The sequence below is a fragment of the Sebastes fasciatus genome, chromosome 19 (assembly GCF_043250625.1).
Source record: "Sebastes fasciatus isolate fSebFas1 chromosome 19, fSebFas1.pri, whole genome shotgun sequence".
NCBI classification, from domain to species: Eukaryota; Metazoa; Chordata; class Actinopteri; order Perciformes; family Sebastidae; genus Sebastes; species Sebastes fasciatus.
Genome location: NC_133813.1, coordinates 25,899,386 through 25,926,726, shown reverse-complemented (window position 1 = coordinate 25,926,726; position 27,341 = coordinate 25,899,386). Strand labels below are relative to the sequence as shown.

General features: G+C 40.7%; 1 protein-coding gene across 27 annotated transcripts in view; it reads right to left on the bottom strand.

The window, feature by feature from the left end:
- The window catches only part of add1 (adducin 1 (alpha)), a 46,109-nt gene extending 19,246 nt beyond the window's left edge, over positions 1 to 26,863 (bottom strand). For 16 of the 27 annotated variants that reach the window (XM_074617274.1, XM_074617273.1, XM_074617267.1 and 13 more), the window contains exons 1-10: positions 26,691 to 26,862; positions 11,047 to 11,255; positions 8,265 to 8,427; positions 7,769 to 7,920; positions 6,697 to 6,777; positions 6,366 to 6,515; positions 6,129 to 6,272; positions 5,880 to 5,978; positions 5,427 to 5,600; positions 3,118 to 3,468 (exon numbers count right to left, since the gene is read on the bottom strand). In XM_074617274.1, the coding sequence (XP_074473375.1) occupies positions 3,118 to 3,468; positions 5,427 to 5,600; positions 5,880 to 5,978; positions 6,129 to 6,272; positions 6,366 to 6,515; positions 6,697 to 6,777; positions 7,769 to 7,920; positions 8,265 to 8,427; positions 11,047 to 11,241 (1,509 nt within the window). In that variant the 5' untranslated portion in view covers positions 11,242 to 11,255; positions 26,691 to 26,862. Of the gene's footprint in view, positions 1 to 3,117; positions 3,469 to 5,426; positions 5,601 to 5,879; positions 5,979 to 6,128; positions 6,273 to 6,365; positions 6,516 to 6,696; positions 6,778 to 7,768; positions 7,921 to 8,264; positions 8,428 to 11,046; positions 11,256 to 26,690 lie in introns of all 27 variants that reach the window. The other 11 variants (XM_074617269.1, XM_074617295.1, XM_074617271.1 and 8 more) reach the window with 2 other exon arrangements.
- Between the last annotated feature and the right edge of the window lie 478 nt (positions 26,864 to 27,341).

Sequence of the window (27,341 nt, the reverse complement as noted above, 5' to 3'; positions counted from 1 at the left end):
ATATAGATCATCACATGGTTTTAAAAGTAAACATTCTAAATGTGTCCCAGTTTATTTCCTGTTGCAGTGTATGTAAATAACATCAGCTGACAGGAAGTAAACATGGACACACACTGTTGCCTAGCAACGCAATTCCGTTGCAATTCACTAAAACGAAGCGTTTCAGACAGAGGGTAAATACAGGTATATTTAGGCAGACAGTACGAGGAAAATAAAGTTTTTTTAACATTACCGCATGTAAACATGTTCTAGTAGAAACATGAAATACAAGTATGAACCTGAAAAGGAGCATAATATGGGACCTTTAAGTAACGCCACTTCTGTAGTTATTTTAACCCAAACCACGATCTTTACCTAAACCTAACTAAGTCATTTTGTTGTCTAAACCTAACCAAGTTGTTTCCTGTGAAGACTTTATTTTGAAAAGACTGTATGCATGTAACGAGTGGATACTGACACATGTTGCTGGACAGTCGTGGGAAAACGTTCAGAAAACGTTCAGAAAACGAGGAATAACATTTTGTAAGATATCATACGAACCGCTGTATGAGAATACGTTGCAGGAAGCGATACTATGAGGAGCTGCGGTTCATGATTTTTTTAAGTTGCTGAGAAGTAAAGCTTGTGTCAGGTTTTAGGGAGCCCACACAGGAGAGGAAACACTGTTTTAAAACCCTTCAAATGGTTATACGCCTCTTTTTGAAGGATTACTTCGGAGGTGATCAGCGTCGGTGATGCTCAGTCATCGTATTTGTCATCATCATTGATATACTATCACTATCCAAAACAATCAGAAGGAGCACACTGAAGATGAACTGAAAAACATCACAGAATAAGAACCCAAAATGTAAAAAGGGGGTGAGGGAGGGAGATGTGAGGGAGAAGTGAGGGGTGGGTGGGTGGGAGCGGGTGACAGATGATGAGGCTGGCTTACGAAGCGAGAGTGGCAGTGAGGGGTGAGCTGGCATCACCAAAGTCATTTCCCAGGCTGATACACAACAACAAGGACGACAGAGATAAGAGAGAAACACACCCGAGGACAACTCGCCCACAACGCTACAGACTAAAAGTGTATCTTTCCTGCAGAGGATGAAACCTTTTTATATCCTTTTTAATGTGGAAAACAATACCCCATCTACTTCTCACAATGTTTTCATAAACCTGGTAATGCTCAGCATGATTGGAGGAAAAAAAAAAGTCTGTACCCATCTCTTGAACTGAATGAGCAGCGGGCGACAAATCAAATCTTCAGCTTTCATGCAAAATATCTTGTTTAACCTTTTTTTTTTTTTTTCAAACTAGGCATGTGATTCGCGGTGGAAGGCGGTAAGCTCATGACTTTCATTCCTGCATTTACTTTAAGCCTGGCTGGTTAGCTGTCGAAACCAACCTGGGGCTAGATGAGGGAGGGTTTCTGGATGGAAAGTAGCCGGGGTTGGTTGAGTTATGAGATGAACATGTAAACGCGATATATACTCACTGAGAGAGAGTCTCACAACACAACAATTCCTACTTTCCCAACAGGAGATAATTGATTCAAAAGTCAGGTCAAATTTCATGGCTTTTTTTTATCTGCTTTTTTTTCCAAACAAATCCACTCATGCAGGCCTCAAGGTGTTAAAAAAAAACAGTTTCAGAATAAACTGAAACCAGATAGAGGAAACAGATACAGCTCGGGAGAAGTCCAAGGTGTTTTAGGAAAAGAGAAATTAGAAAAAAAGCAGGCTGCATAACTCTTTTGGAGGAAAGAGAATTTTGTTTATCAATTATTTTTTTTCTTATCAAATGCTTATAATGTATCTACATTATTCTGGTTTATTAAAGGATTCTCAGTTAGAGACATGCCACCTCTCTCATTTGTGCTGGCAAAATAAATCTTATAAATACTTGGGCTGTCAAAGTTAACGCAATAATAACGTGCAAATTTGTTTTAACACAGCTAATTTCTTTAACGCATTAATGCAATCGATCTTTCGTTCGTTTTTTAAAGCTAGAGTGAAGATACTGGCATCATATGAAACTAGACAACCTAAAGAATCCCCTGGCACTGACCATGTCAATGCTTCAAAGTTACGCTAAATTTTGGCGAGGAAAAACTGTCATGGCCATTTTCAAAGGGGTCCCTTGACCTCTGACCTCCAGATATGTGAATGTAAATGGGTTCTATGGGTAACCAAGAGTCTCCCCTTTACAGACATGCCCACTTAAAGATAATCACATGCAGTTTGGGGCAAGTCATAGTCAAGTCAGCACACTGACGGCTGTTGGGCTTGAGTTTGCCATGTTAGGATTTGAGCATATTATCTGTCATTGTTTTGTGTTGTTAATTGATTTCCAATAATAAATATGTACATACATTTGCATAAAGCAGCATATTTGTCCACTCCCATGTTGATAAGAGTGTTAAATACAGTTTGCAGAGATACAAAATTTGAGATTAATTGTGATAAACTATGGACAATCATACGATTAATCGGGATTAAATATTTGAATCGATTGACAGCCCTAATAAATGCGCTTTGATATAGACTAAAATCTCACTGTACTTTACTGTATCTTTTTTCGCTGAATCATGCTTGAGCAACAAGGTGAACAAAAGCTAACTGTGTGTACTGCGAGGCGGTGAGTAAAAAGTGTAGTTAGCAGCGACGTCACCGCATCTTGCACACCTGAGGACTGGTGCCACACCCCTGCTGCTCGCTCCTCTGGGAAAAACATCAACACCAACAATGCATTTCACTACTACACATGCAGTGGGGCATGCTTTGGGCAGCTGGCCCGGCATCATGGAGTATTAGGAGACCAGGAGGGAGAAGGAGGCAAAGAGGGTTCAACGAATACTCACAGCTATGCTACGAAGTAATTAACAGAGCAGAGTGAGAAAGGAGTGGTTAATAACATCTGAAATTAAAGTGCGAGTTAGAAGAAGTGAAAAGCAGGATCCATTTTTAGCCTAGCAGTTACATAAAAAAGCTCAATAATAGATAATCGATAATCCAGCTTTGTATTATTTGACTCCTCTCTGTCCCCAGCACCTCAGGATGCCGACCACCTGCCCATTTCCACCAACAAGGTAGCTGTAAAATCTTTACTATGAACAGTAAGGTAGGCACAGACCAAGCAGTTGGTTATACAGCTTGGCACGCAGACACCAGACGAGAGAGACTGCAGCAAGGGTTTGACGTGATCGTGTGTTATGTTCGTCCACACCTTAGGCTTCGACTTGGGGCTGCCGCCGTCGGGCCCGTCCTCGTAGGGCTCGTCGGGCCGGCCGCCGGCATTGACCCAGCGGGTCTTGTCGCGCTGGCCGCGCTGGAAGCTCTGTTTCAGCGGGGAGCGAGCGCCTGAGTCGCTGTCCTCCCCGTACGAGTAGCCGCTGTGGGCGGAGGGAGCGATCTCCGCGTCACTGTACTTTTTAGCTTTGTCTCGCAATGCCGGGCAGCGGTAAGGGTAGCCCGTCCTGTAGCCCTGGGAAACAGGAAGACACACAAGAACAGGGTTAATACTCAAAACTATCTATCGATGTTTAAAACAGGATTATATCTTTAAAAGAAGAATTAACACATTCTTCTTCTCTCAAACAAAACATCTCAAAACTCAACAACACTCAGGGGTTTTACTGCTACAGCATTACTTGGTCTGGTATGACCCGTAGCTTATGGCAGAGGTGTGGACTCGAGTCACATGACTTGGACTTGAGTTACAAATTTGATGACTTGACAAAATAAAAAAAGACTTGCAACTCGACTTGGACTTTAACGATACTCAATACCTTGCCCTAAGCCCAAAGTATGTTATTTAAAAAGTGTGTGCCGACGGTGTCGGAGATATTGGGTTCATTTACTTTTTATTGATTTGTTTGGGAAGAGGATTCACTCGTGAGGGAAACAACTGAACTAAACAAACTGAATTTCTATCTTTTGTTGTTTATTGTTGAATCCCTGAAAAGTGGTGTTTTTATGCTGAACTCTGGACTCTTTATTTTTGGTGAATATTACTGGGACTTGCATTTGATTATCCTACACTTTCAACTCCCAGGATCCACTTTGTTTGAACCGATCCGACAGCATCCAATCAAGTTGCAGGAGAAAACCAGGAAGAAGTAATGTTTTGTTACTGAGCGGCAGTTACTCTGTTATTAAAATGGCATTACGTTTGGTGAAGAGTGACTTGTTTAGGACTTGAAAACTCGAAGTTTAGGACTTGGGATTTGACTTAATGCTAGCTAATGTTGGCAAACGTTAGATAGATTGCTGTGTAACTGATATTACCGAGTCAGTTTTACCCATTATCTTGTAATTGTCATTTGTGGCCTCAATAGTCTGTGTAGGAGCAGTGGTTCTCAACCTTTTTCATGTCATGGACCCCTAAATTGATACACATTAGGTCAGACACATTTTGATACTATTTCCCTTCAGGGACCTCCATGGAAAAAGATGTTGGTCGTTATGATTAAGAGCAGAATTCTATAGTTGTCTACTACAGTTGAGGAGATAACCGTGGCGGAAGTGAAACCTATGATCAGAATAGCCACTGATTCTTACTCACTAAATTAAAAAGTTTCTGGGGACCACCTGGAACTCCCTCAAGGACCCCTGGGGGTCCCTGGAACCCTGGTTGAGAACCACTGGTGTAGAGGAAAACCTAAATAGTCTTCCAACACAAGTTTCAAGCATGTAAAGTGATCATATAGAGTGTAGAAGTGGGTAGTAATTCATCCAGTAGCCATGGTTCCAGAAATTAAAAGGTCCAAAATTACAAACAAAAAAAGAGCCACCACCTCTAAGGCCTTGTCCACACGTACTGTACATGGGCATTTTCGTAAACAAAGCTTTTTCTCTGTGTTTTTGGTTTTCGTCCACACCCAAATGGCGTTTTACGTCACTGAAAACAGAGCTTTTGTAAAACTCCGGCCAGGGTGAAGATTTTCAGAAACTCTGTTTTCAGTGTTGACGTGTAGACCGACAAACACTTTTTCAGATCGTAACATCAGATCGTAACATCAGATCGTTCCCTGTTATCTCCTTTGTGAGGCGTCACTAATGATGCAACATGACTTTTCACATCTTTACACATAAATGTACACTACATTGAGGAACAGAGGTGTCAGAATGCGCCACAGAGGTCACTGCTACTTATCCGATGCAACACTCCCACGACACAGACCCCGTCGCCGAGTGTGTGGCCCAACCTGCCCGCTGGCTTTGACAGCGCTTCAATGGTGTTTTTGTCTGGACTGAGATTTTTTTGAAACCGTGCTTGTATGGACGGGATTTTTTGTTTTTTGAGAATGATGGAGGAAAAACGCAGTTTAGAAAAATACCCGTGTACGTGTGGAGTAGGCCAAAATGTTCAAAGAATGAAGAACTCCCACTCCCCCCCCGGAAAAGTGTTTATGTTTATGGGTTTCTTTTCTTTGTATGTACCAAGTTGTCGAGCATTCTCATGAGAGCCTCAAACTCCTGCTCCCCGACTTTCCAATTAGGGTGTGCGGAGGGCCCGTCGCCGGCTGGCTCCGGGACCCGCGGGCGCGACTTGTATTTGGCCGGATCCAGCAGCACCAGATTATCTGGCCCTCCAGCGCCGGCCAGCGTTCTCACCTGAAAGAAAATTGGGAAGGGATACCGCCAGACGGATCCGGAATACAGAAGGAAAATAAAATGTGGACACACAGAGACACACATATGGACGTCGACATGAAGAAAGATGGACATGTATAAGAGAGACAAGGGACAAAGACATTTGTTATGAAAAATGCAGACAAACAAATGGTTCTATACATCATACCACAATGATTGCAAAGTGATAATACTTAAGACATAAATAAAGTGATATTTCAGAGTGTGAGTGTTCTTTGCGGCGCTCAGTGTGCATCCTACCTGGATCTCACAGGCAGTGACCAGATTGTGCATGTAATAGAAGGCTTCCTCCACTGTTTCGCCTACAGACACCAAGCCGTGGTTCCTCAGGATGAGCACCTGGGAGAGAGGAAAAATAAATACAAAGTTGGCATTTCTTCTATGTGTTTCAGAAGTTACAAAATAATAATTTAGCAACCACTTTTACATTTTAAATTGATATTTCCACAGTAGCGTTCACATACATACAGACACACAGTCTGCTGTTACCTTGTTGGTAGGCCCAAGGTTCCTCTGTATGGTAAGACTTTCTTCATCATCCACCAGTATGCCGTGGTAGTCATGATAGGACAGCTCGCCCAAGGACAGCGCCTCAGGTGAGATGGGCAATAGGCCGCATTTCATGGCTGACACCTGCAACCAAACAAACATATGACATAAGACTTATAATGTGTCCGTGTCTGTGTTCATGTTGGGTGTGATTACTTTGTATAAACTGCCCCTTACCGCAGCACCCGCGGATGTGTGTATATGCACGATACACTTGACGTCGGGCCGCGAAGCGAAGATAGCAGAGTGGAGAGTGAAGCCGGCCTGGTTGACCCCGAGATTGGTGCTTCCCCGGTCGACTATCTCACCTTGAAGGTTTATCTTCACCTGGAGAGCAGGGGCAGACGACAAGGTGTTACTTTAGCTATGAATCTCACTTGTTTCAACATATTTTAATCACATGTGAAGTAAACTTAATTAATCTTCATCGAAACCACTTGAGAGATAAATGGAAAGAAAACGTAAGAAAAGACATGCAGTTCTGTTAGAGATCAGCTCAGATTCTCACCAGACTGGAGGCGGTGACTTCACTGAACAGGAGCCCAAAAGGGACAATTAGGAAGCGCTCCTGGTCTGAGCTCACCCTGACCTAAAGGAGCAGAAGACAGTCACATTAGGTTATAGTGTTACTATACTGTTCAATTCACTACAAACACCAAAGCATACTCTTAGAATAAATTATAAACTTCTAAAACAGATCATCTAACCTCATAACACTGTACATGTACAATTTAGCCTATATTTGTTTACATTTTTGGCAAAAATGCACCATTAAAAAGTATGCTGAATTAGCTATTAGCAGTTCCTGTTTGCAATGTACCCATGGATGCACAGAAAACTACCACTGGACTACTTATTTTTACTTAAAAAGGTATGGAGTTATGGGAGTGACGTAACAAAAAATAAATCTGTAAAAGAAGAAAGAAAATAAATGTGGGAAATATAAAAAGGAATAAATAAAAGAATAAATAAGTAAATAAATAAATGTGGAAATATTAAGAGAAATAAATAAATACAAGAATAAATAGGTAAATAAAAAATGTGGAAACATAAAAAGGAAAAAATAAAAGAATAAATAAGTAAATAAAAAATGTGGAAATATAAAGAGAAAAAAATTAAGAATAAATAAATGTGGAAATATAAAGAGGAATAAATAAAACAATAAATAAATATGGAAATATAAAGACAAATGTCAAAATATAAAATAACAATTACAAGCATTTTAATTTATTTTCACATTTATTTGCTCATCAATTCTGTATATATCTATTAAGGTTTTTTTTTTTTACAAATATTTATTTATTTATTGCAAACAAATTACTCAATTTTTCTGTATCATTTTCTATTTCTTTAATTAATTAATTTTTTTATAATGTCATTTATTTATTTGTATCCCTTTACTTTTCCTTATTGTTTTCCCTATTGCTTTTGCTATTCCTTGAAGATTCTCAGGCAAGGTTCTTTAGTGGAACAGATGGGTATACTAAAAGCCTCAATGTAAATATATCTTTAATTAACTGCTGGATGACAAATTCAGTCAACATTTTCAGTTGTACGATAAAGAAAGAAGCCCATCTTACTGTGAGGTGGTTGTAGATGAGCTCGGACCAGCCGAACAAGTCAGTGAGCCGATGAAAGGCAGCCAGCTTGCAGCGGAGTTGCTTCTCGCCCTTGTCATAGGAAATAGAGTCGGAGCCACGCAGATCATTCACTGGAGTCACCATACCCAAACCTGAGAGGAACAAAGACAGGGTTCACTTACATGAAAGAGGTGGAGAAAATAATAATAATAATAATAATAATAATAATAATAATAATAATAATAATAATAATAATGATAGGGAGGAAAAAGAGACAAAAATGGATAAAATGTAGTGTAGAAAAATAAGAACCATTCCTGATTCCCTGCTAGCAAAAACGAAAAATAATCTCACTTAGAGATAATAACAATTTAATGGAGTCTGCCAACTGGAATCCTCTTTGTCCAGAAATTAACTTTGGCATACGCTGCATTACTCATCGCACAGACATCGCATTGCTGAGGTCAAAAAGTCCCTCATTCTCTCCTGTGCTTACTCATGTTGAGCGCCGCCATGCCTCCCTGCGGAGCAGCGGGATACATGGAAGGCATGCTGGTGGTCATGAAGTCTGCGATCTGCTGCAGGGCCAGCAGGCTGGTGGGCGTCTTCCCCTTCTTCAGCTGGTCCTGGATCATCGTCTCCAGCTCATCGCAGAATGCCTACCGGTCATCAACGAAGGCACAAAAACAGAAACATGTTGAGGCAAAAAAAAAAAAAACACACCATGTGTACAAGCTTTTAATAACCATACTATTGGCAGCTCAATATGGCTTTTTAACAGACATATTGTGGCACAGAGGCAGGTATAACCACACAAGTACACACATTAGCAAATCCTACACTCACTGACAGTTTAGTCGGTACACCGGTCTAATACAACAGTCCTGCAATAAATCCTACCTTCATGAAGGTTATAATCTCAGAGATTTTCATTTAAATTAATGTCTGTTAAGTCAGAATCTATCACTTAGTGAGGTAACACAATGGTGACTGAGCCTAAGGCCCACTGATGAAAGTTTTGCAATATTTATATATTTGCAGTATTATGAACTGGGTGTCAGTGGCAACATAGAGTGCTCCGGGGATGACGTATCTTTGTAGGCCAACCAGGAAGTTAGCATCGCACTGGTACCCTCGACAAAAAAATAAAAGGATTTTTCCACTGGGTTTTTGCAGAAAATAAACTCTTTGGCAAACAAACGTTCATGATACTTACACGTTTTGTTTATCAAGATATTCTCCATAAAATGAACACCACTTTATGATTTTTGACTGCAATCGTCAGAAGTAAAAAGCTAACGTTAGGCTATAAACAAACTACAACACGGTCGCATGAGTGTGAGTATACACAACGAGGCTGTAAAAGAGGACGAGTCGGCGTGATGACGTTCAGTAGTCTCATTTAGATACTTGTTAGCAAGTATCTAAGCCTTTTTTTTAGACATATAAAAGCTTCAAAATTCATGAGGGGATATGTATTGATTTATTTTAGGTCGTAGAACAAAACGTTAAAATCTCTTCAGCTTGTGTCAACCACAGACCAGACGAGGGAACCGGAAGTGCTAAAATGCTAACTCATGTCCGGGTTTTAGGACTCATTCCTGTAGCACTCTATTTCCAGAAAGAAATGCTGTATTAAGTTACAGCTAATGCAGACCGAACATTTCCTACTGCTGCAGCTTCACATTAATAGCATTTAACTAGTGAAACATGAGTTGACTTTTATTATGAAGTAGCCACAGGAAGTGCAACGCGTTTTAATATTGCAGGGAGCAATGGAACAAGAAGTAGCAGCCACAGTGAGTTGTTAGATGAAGAGCTGCGGGCAGCGGCACCGGAATGAGTTTTGAAGTGGGGGGGCCAGCTTTGGATGACGTAATACAGTGTTACCCACAGGATTTTGAGAGAATGATGGAAAAAGGCCAATTATTTCGTGACTTCTTTATTAGAATAACAATAGTTTGTTTTGCTGCCCCTGAGCATTCTGGGACCTGTGGCATTAAACTGCATTGGCTGTTACCACCACAATCAACCAGGACTGAAATCTGATGGATTGCCACTTTAAGTTTTTGTTCAAACTGATTTAGAGAGGTGTTGATTCAACTGTATGATCCGTTTTGGTGGCTGCAGTTTGTGTTATATTGATAGGTGTATTTATATCAATGAGGGTCAGCTTAAAACCAGAAACACCTCTCTTGGATAATGCAACACAAATCAACAGGACTGCGTTAGTTATGGCTGAAACTAATAAATAGGCAACTAGGGCTGCACGATTATGGCCAAAATGATTATCACGATTACTTTGATCAATATTGAGATCACAATTATTTATCACACGATTATTCATTGATTTTAGCGACAACATATTTTTATTGCGAGAGAGCTGGGAAGAGAGCCGTACAGGTCGGAGTGTTCCGCAGGCATGTCTTGCTTTGCTGACGCGTATCTCCACATCCTTATCTGCTCCTCCGTCTGTGCTGATGTTGCTTCTCAGGTAGACAAATTCTGCCACATTTTCTAGGGGGTTGCTCCTTGATATTTATTGCTTGATGGGATTTAGTGTTGATCCTCATGACCTTGGTCTTTCCAACGTTGACCACGAGGCCTATAGCTGTTTGCTATGTTCATGTAATTTGTTTGTCTTCAGGTGCATTTGTGTGTGTGTGTGTGTGTGTGTGTGTGTGTGTGTGTGTTCCTGAGATCAGTGCCAAGTCATCTGCAAAAATCAAGGTCTTCCAATTGTGTGAAGGGTGTCCACTGTAATCCCGTCCTTTGGCCATCCACTGACTTTTTTCATGGTCCAATCGATGGCAACAAGAAAGAGCAGGGGGGGGGACAGAAGACAGCCTTGACGTGCTCCTGTTTTTATGTGGAGGGTGTCTGTCACACCCTCACAGTGTCTGTGATTGCGATTAATATTGGATTAATTGTGCAGCCCTAGTATCAACAGGACGTAAGGTTGAGACACAGAAAACACCGCTGACCTGAGCTTCACAAAGTCAAAACACCACTCTGGGCTCTTTTTTCCAACACATCAGTGCTTTCCACACATACAATAGGCCTTTAAACAGAGCCGTTCTCTGTCCTGAGTATTCAACTGGCAACAGACACACTGTTGATGGGGAATAAACTGGATCCATCATGTGATGTTGAGAAGGCTGCTGCCTTTACACACATTTTAACATGCTGGTTGTGGCAGTGTGAGCAGAGTATTTTGTCAGTAAATGTAGTGTATGCTATAAAATATTAATATATTTATAGCGTCTGTTAACACTGACCGGGCTCTGTAGGATCATGGAGACCCTCTTCCTCTGCTCCATCATGTTGAAGTCCTGCCGCAGGTCGGGCGCCATGTTTCTCTCCCTCTGGTACTCCGGGCTGCTCTCGTCCACGCGGTCGAAGTACCGCTCCTTGTGGGGGGCCGTGGTGGGAGGGGGGGCCGTCACCACGCCGGCACCTGAGTCGCCGTTCATCCTGGACTGGCCTCCTGTACAGGGAGTGATGAGAGTTAACTTTTTAAACCTTTTCCTTTCAGTTTAAAACAAATACGTAACACACACGCACACGCACACGCACACGCACACGCACACGCACACGCACACACCTGTTTTTAAATGTTTTCCCTAGAATCAAAACTTGTCTGTGGGGGGGGGGGGGGGGGGGGGGGGGGGGCTGGATGAACACCAGGTTTTATATAATGCTGTCACTAATGAAAAATGTAAATTCATTTTAACGCCATTCATTTCTTTAATGCATTAACGCAACTTGCGATTTTTAGGTTGTAGAGGGCTCCGTTTTATAGCTAGAGTGAAAATACTGGCATCATGTGAAACTAGAAGACCTAATGAATCCATATGTGAATGAAAATGGGTGCATTAGAGACTGTAAGAATTATAATCTGTTACGGCAGCAGCGGATGACGTCCTCAAATGTGTTGGTTTTTTTTCTTAAAGAATTACTCAAACCGATTAATCAATCATTAAGATAGTTGGTGATTAATAATAGCTGAGAACTAATCAATTAATTGTTGAAGCTCTAAACTTTTTATATATAATTATAAATGGCTTTTTTTTAATGTGTAGTAAATTAATTAATAAATATCAATAATAAAGGTTTCCCCCGGTAAGATGAGGAAATGAGCATCGCCAGTCATTAGACCAGAAAGCTAATCACACGGAACCACACTCTCCTCTACTTCCTTTCAGGGTCATGTGACCACTCTCCCCAGCTGAGATGGGCTTTCATTGATTTCCACAACGTGTTTCCTGGAATCACAACACCCCTGAACTGTCAAGGCTGAGCAACGGAAAGTAAAACAAAAACTGGAACTATAGTCACAGGTCTCTTGAAAAACATTAGAAGTCTGCATTATCACTCGGGAACTTCTAATGTGTGTAGTGGACATAACTATTTCTGTATACTGTATGTTTGGGATTCAACATTTAGCTCAAACATTATCATGTTTCTCCTTCAAGTGACAACAACAGTGACGGTTTTAGAGACAGAAAGAGGAAAAGAGAGACAGATTTCCTATTGATCCGTGTCCATCCAGCTGGCTGGGTGTATGTGAGGATCTCCGCCTGTCTGTCACAGCCCAGACTACTCGAGGCCTGACTCTGAAGGACACAGACAGACTTACGAGGGCTGGGTAAATATGTGTGTGCAGGCATGCGTGGGTAATGTGGGGTCGCTCTGGCAGAAACCGATGCGGCCCATTAGCAATATCAATACAAATGTTCAGCCAAAACTACCATGACAACTGCAGACCAAAGTCGAAGCATCCAGTATCACACTGAGAGCTGGCAGAGCCCCCCCCACCCTCTCTGATTATCTCTCTCTTTTATTGCTGTTCTGAGATTTTACACAATATCACATCTCAGGTCACCTGCTCCAATCAAGGTTTCTGTGTTTTCAAGCTGTTTGGCTAATTTCTAGGCCAACAATGTGTTGTCCATTTTCACCTCATAAACAGTTTCCTTTTAGCAGGACTGGTTTAGCTGCTTTTATTTGCCATAACCATATTTAGCGACTACCTTATTTATGTATATAAATAAACTAAAGCCCCAAGATATTAATTCATCATAATTGATACATTTCAAATACAGGAAACAGTTAGTAGATTTAGCTTTAGCCGAGGCTAGCTGTGGCTATCTCACGAGATAGCTAGTTAGTTAGCTTTAACTGGATTTGTCACTCTCGACTCTTTGACTGTTTATCTGGTGATTTGTTGTGTTTTGTAAAACTAGTAACCACAAATAACACGCTGTTTTTAACAATTTATAGCATCAAATTATGTATTTTAAGACAAATGTCAACAAGTCAGATTGTGGTCTTAACTAGGGCTGAAAGATTTCAAAAGAATATCTAATTGCAACTATTTTGACCGATATTACGATTGCGATATGATTTACGATATTAGAGGGAATGATCATTTTACATCATTATTCTCATTTCCATTGAAAAACAATAAAAATGATTATGGTGTGATTTTTGAGCACAATGTGTACCAAACAAAGATGTCTTCTTAGGTCTGTAGAATATGATGTGTATGCCACACAAAAATGGCATTTTGACACATTTCACTTTTTACTGTATTTTCTGTATCCTCCTATCAAAGGGTCATTCTGCATTAACTTTCTAACATCTCTAATATTATTTCTTGAGACACATATTAAAATGAAATACTCTACAAACCCTTACACCTTCTATGTGTGAAGATAATTCCAAACTGTGTCCAGAGAGGAGGTAGTTGGGTTCGAGACTCACGCCTTTTATAACAACATTCACCCCCGATTTCATAAAACCAAATCCTTTGTCGTCTCCTCTCTGCTGTTTTCCTTTAATTATAACTACTGTCTTAAACTGCAATTACCAAAGAAACAAAATGAGAATCACAAGCTGTACACTCTCTCTGCAAAGATTCAGGAGGGAAAACGGTTGTTGTGTCTGACTCGTCTGATTAGGACATCGGTTATTGACAGAAGAATAAGGACATCAGCAGCTCAGCTGCCAAATACTCTCATTAGGGAGAAAGAGAGTCGCTGGCCTGTCATTAATACAAATGTGTCACCGTGCACTGCAAAAATCAGCTCAGATTGGTTTGTTGCTGGAAAATGTTGGCAACAGCAGTGTGATGCACATCAAAACCTGCCACATAAACACTCAAAAATAGCCTTAAAACTAATATACTGATAGATATAGGCCGAGTTATAACACTTCAAAGAATACATGACACACTGCAGTCTCTGCAGCCCTTCCAAGACCGGCCCATGTCAGCCCGGTTTATAGGAAGATGGTCTTAATGCTTCGAGATTGCTAGTCTGATCTCATCCACTTTGCTCTGACTTGTTTATGCTGCGTTTGCTGCCTGTTGTTCATGTTGGTGTTTATTGCTAGCGGCAACGAAGGGAACGGCTGCTGACAATGGGATAACTGAAAGAAGTGACAAAACAAAAGTGTTTAGAGAGAATATACTTGTTCACAAATCCATTTTTAGCACCAACTAAAAGCAGAATTCAGGCTCGACATCAACGCTCCGCACTAAAAGCACTGCAGGAATCAATCGTGTTGTAGGATCCTTTTCGATTGCCTCGAGGCTGCCGTCAGTCCAACACTGCAGTGCACACAGCCACAAAAATCTGCTAACACCTGCAAATACAGGATGAATGAACCGTAAGTAGCACTCAAACTGCATGACGGAGCAAGATAGAAGAGGAGCAGCAGGAGGAGATAAGATGATACGCAGAAACACCGGTCAGGTCCGCAAATTTCATGGTAATTAGTTGATAATTAACAAGTAACCTATTAGAAATTTCTTTGGAATTACTGCCAGATTACCCCAATATTTACCTCAAAATGTATCAACACTTACTTTATTATTAACATGATTTAATAATTATATGTTAAAATAGTATATAATGGTTAAAATAGGGCCCTTAGGCTTGAGAAGGGGCTGCACTTCATCGGAGGTGGAAAACTAATAGAAGACACTTCTGATCAGGCACAAATCTCACCATTGTGTGACTTATTGTCTCCACAAATGTAACCTGGTAGCTAATGTCATGATTCAGGGAGTTCTTTAGGAAATTTCAAAGAAGTTATTTGCTAATTATTATCTATTTATCAGCAGACATGGAAATAAAGCATATCAATTAACTTTGTATTCTTTTCCTGGAAATGTATTAAATCAATTACCATCTTTTTATTACTGCTTATTGGGAAATAGTGGAATATAATTATTAAATAGTGTTTATAATAGATATAAAATAATAATAAAAATAATAAAAGTCCAGAGTCAAGTTCCAAGTCAAGACAGCCAAACAAAGTCATTTTTTAGGTAAATATTGGGGTAATTTTGCAGCAGTTCAAAAGAAATTTAAAATAGGTTACTTCACCTATTCACCCAATTACCGTGAAATTTGTGGACCTGTAAAATGAAGTGTTACGAAACACCTCTGTAGCTTTCAAACATTCTCCTGTTTTCTGCTCTCTGTCAGTATAATCACCTCGATGTCAAAGTAAACAAAGCAAGGAGAGGTTCTCATTTCATGCTGCGCTCCGTCTTCCCACAAATGTTATCTGAATCACTCCAGCTGTGAAATACTAGTCCCAATACTAGTTCCTGTGATGCCAAAACAAACATCCAGATGTTTATTTCTTGTGAACTACGCAGCATTAACAGCGGCAGTAGATGCAGGAAGCTTCCTCCCGTCTATGCACTATGTTGTCATCTCGCAACCACCCGCGCCCCCGCCTCGCCAGACCCCCTACTTCTCATCTCTCCTCGGATATGTAGGTGCCTGGGGGATCGGCTGCTAGCCTCCACTCCTGTTAAAAGAGTGCAATCGCTATGGAAACCAAACACATCACCATGGAAACACGGGACAGCCTTTTAAAGATTGCCGTTATGTAAGACCAGCTGTAGGCCAACATCACGCTGCAAAGCCAGTCAGTGTCACAGGGCGCACACCTTTAAACTAATGTGTTACTCATTTTACGTTAGATTTCAAGTCGGTGTCTTATTCAGGGACTTCTAGAAACGCAACAGACATTGAATTAATAGTAGCATTTGTTTTAGATTAAGATGAAGTCAAGTTGGGAATCAAATCCTACAGTATATTTCTATAGAGCATTAGGACTGCCCCCTTTTAGACCATCAGTTGACAGTCGTCTGCATTTTGGTCTGAGTCGACTAAGATTTCTGTATTTAATTAGTGATTTATGATGCTTTTTTTATGCTTAAAAGGTCCCATATTAGAAAAAAGTGAGATTTTCATGTTTTTTTTTATTATAAAGCAGGCTTAAGTCCTATATAAATACTGTGAAAGTATCGAAACACTCAATCCACAGGGAAATACACACAGCCCGTATTCAGAAACTGTGCATTTGAAACAAGCTGTCAGGATTTCTGTCCATTTGTGATGTCACAAATATACAATATTTAGACCCTTTAGACAGATTTAAACGTAAACATTCTAAATGTGTCCCAGTTTATTCCTGGTTGCAGTGTATGTGAATGTCATCAGCTGACAGGAAGTAAACATGAACCCAAGCTGTTGCCTAGCAACGCAATTCTGTTGCAATTCCGTCGAAATGCGCTAAAACGGAGCGTTTAAGACAGAGGGTAAATACAGGCATATTCAGGCCGACAGTATGAGGAAAATAAAGGGTTTTTTGAACATTACAGCATGTAAACATGTTCTAGTAGAAACACAAATTCAAGTATGAACCTAAAAATGAGCACGATATGGGACCTTTAAATGACTTATGTCAAAGAAACTCATGAGCACATCTCTGGTAAACACAAGATTTAATGTGGTGCTTTTCTGTGATTCTTCTTTGACAGAAGTCACCAAAAGCGTATCAGTATTAGTCGACTAAGAATTTCTTTGGTTGAGGACAGCCCTACATTGAACTAATTAATAAAATAAATAACACGAGTTCCCAAGGTTACAATCTCATAGGAATTACATGCCCATGTTATACTCACATCACATGGATTGAGTCTGATGTGCAGGGAAACTAAGATGTTTTACTGCTTTATAAATGCACGTGTTTGGTATCACGATGTCTACTCCGTTTGGAAATGGGTCAATGATGTGACAATCCATTTTTTGTTTCCATATGGTTTAGTTAAATTGAAAATACTTAAAAGTTGAAAATAAACTTCCAAATGACAGATACATTCTTGTTTTTGAGGACCTAGTCTAAAGTTTCTGACTGTAAATCCATTTTGAGAGAATATTGTATAGAATGCCAATGTGGTGTAACCGTAAAAACTTTATACCAAATAATTAATGCTTTAAAGGTGAAATTCTCAAAAAAGAACCACCCCATCAACTAGTTTGGCATAATCTTACATTGGAAGTATTTAATAGTAAATAAAAGTAATGGAGCACCATTGTTTGAATACTATAATTAATAGGGCTGCCAAAGTTAACGCGATAATAACACCTTAACGCAAATCTCCCTTGAAGGTACATTTTGAACAGATACATAAATGTACGATTAATTGTGACTAACTATGGACAATCATGCGATTAAATATTTAAATCGATTGAGAGCCCTTATCATGAATCATGTCAACTTCATGAAGTGTCATGGTGGTGTAACCACAATTCAAGGAGCCATTTTGTTAATATTGTTCAAGAAGACCATGTGACAGGAAACCACAGAGAAGGGCCCCTGATGGCCGTATAACTGCTGCATGCCAATGTTAGTAACGCTGTTTAAAATAGGAGATCATTTGACATTATTAAAGAGAGTAAGGTGGTCAGGTATGCAGGTTTGCATGTCAAATGGTATGATCCCAGGAACACATTGATCATTCATCATAATTATGAAAAAAAACAGCTACCCCAGGAGCATCTTGTGATCTCCCTAAAGACAGATTCACCCTGGCTCCATAACCGCACCCTATTAAATCATCTGTACTGGAACGTACCCTGTCCTCATAGAGTGGAACCATGGGTGTGCCTGAATTTGCAAACTCATGCGCATCACCATGCAAATGTTGGGGAATTTATAGCGGCCCTGACGGTAAGTATCTGGTCCTTTTACTGTATTGTCTGGCCTGAGCAGCACTCTGTGCACTGTAGGTTTGGACAAAAAGAGCATATATGCTTAACCTAAGCAGCAAAAGTGCCTGCATGGAAGACTTAAGACACTACCGGTTGCCGGTGTCCCGAGGGCCGCTAATACACAGAACATACAACAGCTTATGCACATCAAAGCTGCTATGTCTGCCTCCGTTTTCACCGTGGATGACCCTTAGACTGGATGCATCCGAGGGGGTTTCTCATCTCCAAGCAACAGGAAAATGTTGGAACGATTAATCAAGCATGCTTTTGTGTAAGAAATTAGAGGAGACATTTTGATTTGTCATTGTAAAGAATCAAGAGTTTTGGACTTGCTACAGATATAAGCAAAGGAAACAGCAGCTTAAGGATGGAAAGAATGATTACAATACCTTCCCTTGGATACTACAAACCTCAGCTATACTATGGCTACGTTCCAAATCGCATACTTTTTCTTTTTACCTCTAGTACACACTGCAGCTGCCCTTACACAGTACGTACTGTTGCATGCAGTATGAATACAATCGGTACAGTACATACTACTTCATCATAACATTGCACCTTGAACTTTGACCCTCTTGCTCATATATCCGCTGCACAAAGGATTGTGGGTCAGAATAGCCAGAAGAGCATGCTGGCTAGCATACTACAAAATGTGACCGGATGTAGCAGTACATCCTGGTATTTTTGGCATGCTACATTTGACATACTAGTTGCGTCCGAAATTCCACACTAACATGCTGTTTAGCACGCTAAAACAGTATGTGAGATTTTTTTAGTGTGTCCGAAACCTCAATATGAAACCAATAGTTCCCCAACGGCATACTATTTCCGGTGAAATATTACAGTGTGCAAATGCTGGACACTACGGCAGCATAAATATCCCACAATGCAATGCAGTAGTGACGACGTTCATAACAGACGCTGACGGTAACATCAATAACGCTTCGATTTAACTGCAAGTATAAGATTCCACTTTGCTAGGCGTTATATACATTTTAAATTAATTCAGACTTTGATTCTAACAAACCGTCGTTTTGGTCACATGAGGTTGGCACGGGTTACCATGGTTACACGTCTCCTACCAGCAAGGGGGCTCTCAGGAAGTGACGACGTAAATTACTGCTCAGTACGTCTGAAAACATACATCTGTGTATATGTATGGATATGTAGTGCATAGTATGCAATCTTTTTCTGGCATACTAAATAGTATGGTAGTATTGGAACGCACAGTATGGCTTCGTCCGAAATCGCATACTATGCACTACATACCCAATAGGTGTACTATCTTTCAACATACTTTTGTGTGAATAAACAGTAGTATGTTTCTTTTTGGACGCACTGAACGTGTAACCACGGTAACCAGCGTGCCAACCTCATGTGACCAAAACAACGGTTTGTGAGAATCAAAGTCTGAATTAATTTAAAGTACATACCTGGCCTAGCTAAGTGGGATCTTATACTTACAGTTAGCGTTATTGATGTTACAGAGCTGTCTGTCAATGTCCATCATGACATGTCATTACTGCCGCATTGCATTGTGGGATATTTATTCTCAGGCAAAAAGCTCTTCTTAATCTTAAACCCATAACGTATGTGCTTACCATAACAATGTACACACAAAGAGGAAAAATCCACAGGATGCTGTGCAAGTGATTGAATTTCCTCTATATGGTTGACTAAAGTGATGTTTTGAACTTACAGTGACACCACTAAATACAGATGGCAGAGATGTATATGTAGAGAAGGCTCTCTGCTCTCCCACGGTGGCTGGCTTTAAAGCGCTGTGTGTGTACTGTACATTGTGCATATATTATGTGTACCGTGCATATACTTTAATTTGATCATAATTCTCTTTTGAGAGGCGGAAGGAAGCCTGCACTAAACACACATCTTTTCAGCATGACTAAGCTCTCTGAAAAAAAAAAAGAAAGAAGCAAAAAGTTCCATTTATTTTGTTCCAAAAATATGCCAATCAAGCAATAGGCAGTGAAAAGATCATTATGGTGTTAAAAAAAAAAAAAGTCTTGCTGATCTTTCTGTAACAGTTTTAGTGTGTTAGTGTGTGTGTACAGTTGGTGTTTCGAGCAGTTTTCAGACATTTGAGAGTGAGAGAAGCACTCGGACAAGGCTCTTTATATCTCTGAGCTGGATGCCAGTCATTACTGGGGACGAAGAATCCACCAGCAACTGCTCTTCAGTGTGTGTGTGTGTGTGTGTGTGTGTGTGTGTGTGTGTGTGTGTGTGTGTGTGTGTGTGTGTGTGTGTAACAGACCCTAACTACTATGACTGGTAGGAATGCATTAGGTGTCATTTTAGCACTGTCCCATGTATGGTCTTGTGCACCAGACAGTAATTGACATACGCAGATAAGTCACAGGGTTATGGACAACAACACAGGAGCTAACAGCAGACAAACTAAAATACAGTGTTTAACAACATGAGGAGACAACGTGCACATTACTGACCTCGCTGTTCAAACCACATCACTTAAAAAGATACCGTTTGTAACTTCATATAAATCGGGTCGGTGTCCCATGCACTCGCTCGTGTGTGGCTACGCTGTTCCAACACAAACTACACGGAAGCACCAAATCTGCAAAGTTCTATCTAGTGAAGCCCGTCCTGCAAAACAGTGTCAACTATTCCTGCTCCAGCCCCCCCCACCCAACCCCCCGACCGCAGCCAAAGGACACAGGGGAGACCGTAGCTTTGGTCTCCAGGGCCAGAGTCTCTCCTGTACTCTGCTCCTCTGCCTGCTTGCCTTCACTTACAAACTGCGCTCGTTCTCACTCGCTCCACCTCTCCTGTGCATGCGCGCACACTATACACTGCAGAAGACGAGAGTCTGAAGCAGGACAACACTAGGATCAGCATTGATTCATGAAGAGACCTTCGTCTGGTCAGCTAACATTACTGCCAAGCAGCTGAAATATAGAGTGATATTGTGGTTTTAGCTGACGTGTGTCGCCTCACTGTTTGGAGCGATGCTCGTTCATGTCTATGTAGAGCGAGCTACAAACGCGAGCAACGGGACGCTGACTTTCTGATTCATGCATAGAGTCCCTTTAAGGAAAGAAGGTCTTGCAGCAATATTATTGTGACACTCGGCTTCAACTTATCTCTCTCAATATGAATATCATACCAAACTAGGACTGCCCGATTTTGAGAAAATATATAATTGTGATTATTTTGACTGATATTAGAGGTAAAGATCATTTTGACATTATTTTCATAGAAAAACATATTAAAATGATTACGGTGTGATTTTTGCAGGGATCTGTACCAAACAAAGATGTTTTCTTAACCCTGTAGAATATGATATGTAGGCCAGGACATATCTGCAACACCACAATATCTCATTTTAAAAAATGGTATTTTGACACATACTGTATTTCCCCTTAACAAATATTGCACCTCCTGCGATTTGAAATTTGCAGTAGGTCATATAGTGATTTTGATAAAAAAAAATTCCATTAATTGTGCAGCCCTATACCACACTGCATGCACAAAAATGGCATTTCAATATTGTGTGCATGTTTCAGCTCTAAAGCATGGCATCTATCTGAGAACAAGAACAGCCAAAATCACATCTGATGTGGTGATTTTTCATGAGAAATTTTGGCCAAATTTTGCCTTTCCCATCTGTGACAAAGGAGCAATGTTGAATATGTGAGTTGTTTGTATTGGACCTGGTTAACTTAGTAAAGTCGTGCACAGCTGAATGCAACCAAAGCTCATTGTTTCACCCCATAATTATCTTTAATTATCCCACTCACTATATTACATTAAAGTGACAGTATGCAGAATATTTTTGGCATCATTGGGCAAAAATTGCATAATAACCTTCAAATGTGGTCTGAGCGATCGGATCTCAATGCGTCCTCAATGAGTCCTCAATGAGTCTTGCGTGCGTTCACACCTGAACTCAGAGCTGTCCACTTGTGATCCGATCACCGAGGACGCATGTTAATACCATGTCTGAACAGGGCCTATGAGAAAATGAGCCTACTTCTCTCTTGATTTATTACCTCAGTAAACATTGTAAACATGAGTTTATGGGCTCAGTCGCTAGTTTCAAGACTGCTTCAATACAGCATGATGTTCATTTAGAAAATGCTTTAGGGCGGGACTACCTTGGGATTGACAGGTTGCCACCACGGCGTTGTCCGGTCTGGGGGTTGTCTGTGTTTACGTCTTACAACTTTAACCCTTTCACAGTGTGTTTTCAGTTCATGAAAGTTAATTATAACCCTTTTGGTCGTCTAAAAATGTCTTATTCAGCGTTCGGTTGTACTTAGCTCCACCCTCTCGTGTCACTTCTGGTTGCAAATAACCAAGAAAGTGACGGCCAAAAACCAAGATAGCGAGAGCCAAAAACCAAGATGGCAACAGCTAAAAAACAAGATGGCAACAGGCAAAATGCCAAACTTGAGGCTTCAAAACGGTAGTCCACAAACCAATGGGTGACGTCAGTGCCCGATCGCTATTGTGCATGTGCAACTCTCAACAGAGATGAGAAGGAAGCGAGATAGCTCGATCAAGCAAGTGAGTTACTACATCATTGATGTAGTGATGCACCGATCCGACTTTTTCAGTCCCAATACTGATAGTGATACCTGGGCTTTGGGTATCTGCCGATACCGAGTACTGATCCGATACCAGTGTTTAATTAATAATCTGTATGCTTCACTGTGTGGAAGTGACTGGGATCATTCTTTTATGTGTAAGGCAACATTAGGCTTGATTTTAACTTTGGATAACAAAATGTAAGAAATAAATACATAGATATACATTTACTGAATTGTTATTTATTATTAAAATAATAAATAACCAACAACTTGGCAAAAAAAATCTTCAAAATTAACAGGAATTACAATTTAGGTGTAAACCTTTTTAATACAGCAACAAATTGGTCAAAACTTTAACAGGAATTAAATTTCCAGTCTATAATGCATATAGTATATAAACATAGAACTGAATTTAATAGATCAGCCCCATTGTTACCCATACCGGACCCAGCTATTCGAGTCAGTAACGACCCGATATCCGATCTCTATTTCCCTGGTAACACCTGAGGGTTTGCTAATACCTGGAACAATCATTACCATCGCATAAGGTTCTAATGAAATGAAAACGTTATCCACTACTCCAGTAAAAGTAGATGGCTCCATCGGACACGCGAGTTACTAGATTTACTAGCCCGACGTGGCTTTTTACTTGCCCCGAATTATCCTTTCAGTTGAGCCCTGCAGGCAGGCAAACGCTGTGTTGTGTTAGAGTGTGAGAACAGTGACTATGTGTTTATCTGGCTGTGTCATATGGGACAAAGTGGTGGGAGATTGCTCTCTGAAACAAAACACACCCCTCCCTGTACAGCTTCCTTACAAACTCTCACCCTAGTCTGTAGCTACCATCATGTTTGCATCTTAACAATCTTCTGCTGTAGATACACAGCCTTCAGTATGTTGACACTAGGGATGTTAATAATCAACCGTTTAACCGTAAACCGACATTAAGCATTTTAACCGATTAACGTCATCGGTTAAAGCTGGAGCCAGTGTTAAAGATACAGGAAGTTGGCTCCCGTCTATAGCTCGCTTGAGTGGAGGGGATGTAGCCTCGTAGCATTTATTGACCGACAGATAAACTGTACACACACTGTCTGCTACACCTACGTTCACAGCTATAATGCCACCGATAACACAGTCGGTTGGAAACTCGCTGAAGTTACGCCCCGCTGTCACAGACCGTATGTGTGTGGCTACAGCGGGCACGGAGCCACCGGCAACATTAGCAGCTGCTAATGTAGCACAAACACACACACACTGTTTGTAGGGCAATCGCTATCGTTAATCCGGACAGACAGAGTGTCGTTACGCCGGGCAGACACACAGCGGACAACCTGCTAAACTAAACTAAATGTGCGGTGGAGACTTTTACTGGGAAAGTGGCTGCCTACTAAATTAACGCTCCCGGACGGTGAAGTGGAGATAGTGAACGCAGCATACGCTCTCGTACGGGTGAACTGGGGTCTCAGTTGTCTGTTGTCCTCATACACTGCAGCTGGTGCACCGCTGCTTGCGAGGCACAAATCTTGTCAAAATGAGCATCCCTAGTTGACACAGTGATCTCTGTTGTGTGAGGGAAAGTTCAAGAATGACCGTTTTCTCATCTTTAACTTAAAAAAAGTCTCCTGCTAAGTGATGGCATGTGGGGAGGAAGGAAGGAAAGAGTGCAATAGAGAGACTTGAAATGAGGAACACATTTTCAGCTGCAGTGCAGTCGGTGAAGGGTGTGGGCGTGGGGGAGTGGGAGTAAAACAAACACTCTATATATCTGGAGTGAGTGTGTGTGGATGTGTGTAATGTGTGGCCAACATGGAGCCGGACTGACAGAGCTAAGCTCCGTCCTCATCGGGGAGTTTCACTCATTCTAACAGAATTACCAAATCCAGGGAGTTACCTTCCTTTAACACACACACACATTCTCACAGACATTTTGTCTTTGCTAATCTTCATACAGTATGAGGGGGAAGGGACATCTCTTAGAAAGAAGCCAGACACAGCGATAGCTTTATGTTCTCCAGTTTGGGGCGAATAACAAACTGTCAAAAAGGCCTTAAAAACTCGCAGATTATTATCACCTTTAAATCCTCCTACACACTTTTAGTGCTGCAGCTAACAATTATTTTCATTATTTATCAATCTGTAAATTATTTCTTCAATTACTCTACTGATGTTTAAGTCTATTAAATGTCAGAAAATAGTGAAAAATGGTCGTCACAAGTTCCCAGAGCCCAAGGTGATATTGTTTTGTCCGACCAACAGCCTAAAATTTGGAGGTAATCCTATTTACAACTAGAATGCCACTCGGAGAGCGCAGACCTCCGCCCCCCCCTCTCCGTTCAGCTTGCGCCATCATCCACTTGTATTTTTGTTTCTGTTGAGATCAGCTGTACGTAGCGGAGCATCGTAAAACACTTCATTCAAACTGGACAGAAACTAAATAAAACTTACCTAAACTGTCATCGTTACTCTTTCCAACAATCACCAAGTGTGCTTTGGTCGAACTCAACTGTAATTTCACAGAGTTTAATGTGAAAAGGCGCTGATTCTACAGTTGTTTCCCCCTCCCTCCACCCCCGCTCTCTCTCTGTCCCTCTCTCTGCAGGCAGAAGGAAAGAGGCAGGGTGACGCGTCATGAATGCATCATCAGTTACACTGCGCATGTCTTAAAGCCTGTGGTGTTAATGCACAGGCTGAGCAGAGTTATTAAAAAAAAATTCCCAAAGCCGGATCATGATCCAGATCGCCACCTAAATCGAATGGATTGTTCATTGTGCCACACCCCACCCCTCCAAAAAAAATAATTTAAATCCTTCAGACTTTTGGAGTAATCCTCCAAACGGACAAACCCAACGCCGGTGAAAACATAACCTCCTTCCTAGGCCTTCAGCCTTGGTGGAGGTAACTAGAATGGCACTCGGAGAGCGCAGACGTCCGCAAATGTGCGTGACTTTAAAAACAGATCACAGCTCACAGCTGGCGTTACCGTGAGGTGGTCGGCCTATAATTATTAAAAACAGAGAAACACGGCAAATTATTACATCTGAGAAGCTTGAAGCAGCAAATATTTGGAATTTATATTATAATACTGTATATATAAAATATTAACATAAATAAGTTATGTACATATATAATCTATTTATTTATATTTTATTTTTATTTATTATCATACATTATTATTCTATTTATTTAGACTATTATTATATTACAATATATACAAAATATTAATACAAATAAATAATATACATTACATATATTATTTATTTACATTTTATTTTTTATTAAGCATTATTATTATTATCATCATCATCAAGTTCACAGAGCCCAAGGTGACATTGTTTTGTCCTACCAACAACCTAAAACTTGGAGGTAATCCTATTTACAACTATATAAAAGAAATGATAAAAGAGAAAAGCGGCAAATTATCACATCTGAGGAGCTTGAAGCAGCAAATATTTGGAATTTTTCCTTGTTGAGACATTTAGTGTCAAACCATTTATCAATTAATATCATGACATAGCTTTATTGTATTTTTGCACTACTAATGCACAGTTTATTACCATGCAATATCATTGTATACTGTATATTTGGAGTTAGGAGTATGGTCTAAGTACATTTCACTTAGAATTTCCCATTGGGATTAATAAAGTACTTTATCCGATGCAGACTGGCATCTTATACTGTGACAGGATGAGAAATGATGGGCTTCCAATTACAAAAAAAATAACGTGCACATTTTGTATTATTATGCAGGACACAGTGCCATCTGAACAACAGGAAACTGCTCCATCACCACCCAGCTGAATAATATCCTGCTCCAAAACACACGCCCAGAAACAGACCGAACACTCCGTATCGACCCGAGCAGCTCCTATTAAATAGCTCCAGTAACTGTAGCAGTAGCTAGTAACTGTGCTGCTAATGCACAATAATGCAACTACAGGCCTGCTCGGGCTGCAGCGGGCTAACCACACACACAGGGCACTGAGCTGGACTGTTGTTGTTCAACACATGAAGCCGTCTGAGCTCAGGAGAGATCATTTAAATGCACTAAAACGCAGAAATAGTGGTGAGAAAACGTGCACAGCCGCGTCTCTGCAGACTGCACCGAGAAGACATGTTAGCAAAACACACAGAGAGAGGGAGAGAGAGAGAGAGAGAGAGAGAGAGATACTGGAACACAACGAGACTGAGGAGCAAACATTAGAAACATGATAAACACACACCGGGACACATTGTACCGGGACAACGAGCAGTACGGGTTATTCCCGAGCTTACCCTCTCTGTGATGAAGTGATGAAATGTGTAGACAGTGGTCGGTGGAAGCAGGACGGCGGGTTTCTCTCTCTCTGTTTATCCTCTACTAGCCTGCTGCTCTCAGAGAGGGTTTATCTCTCTGCGCTGCTCGTCCTCTCGTCGCTCCGCCCTGCCGCCATCAGCCCACCAGGGTGCGGCAAACTGCTTAATCTGCGGCTCGCTATTGGACAGCCTGAGACACGTGACAGCACCGGGGACAGTGATTGGAGGACGCGCTGTTTACCCGCCCCCGAAGCCGTATGACGCTCAAAGGTACAGTTATCCACATTCATATACCTGATTCATATACCTGATTCATATACCTGTGCTATTGGTGGTCAGGGGGTTAAAGTATATATACTCAAGTACTGTATTTCCTGTACTGTATAATAATATTGTAATATATATTATATAATATATATAATAGTATAATATCTGCAACCATCTTGGACTCTAACCACTGGCGCACTTTACACTTTACATTATACACCCTATATACCACTTTATAGACTGCACATATGTACATATTACATTTATTTATTGTACATTCTACATTTATTTATTGACGGACTGTACACACTATGTTCACCCATTCACTCTGTATCTTTTATATCTCTATTATTGTTTTGTTTT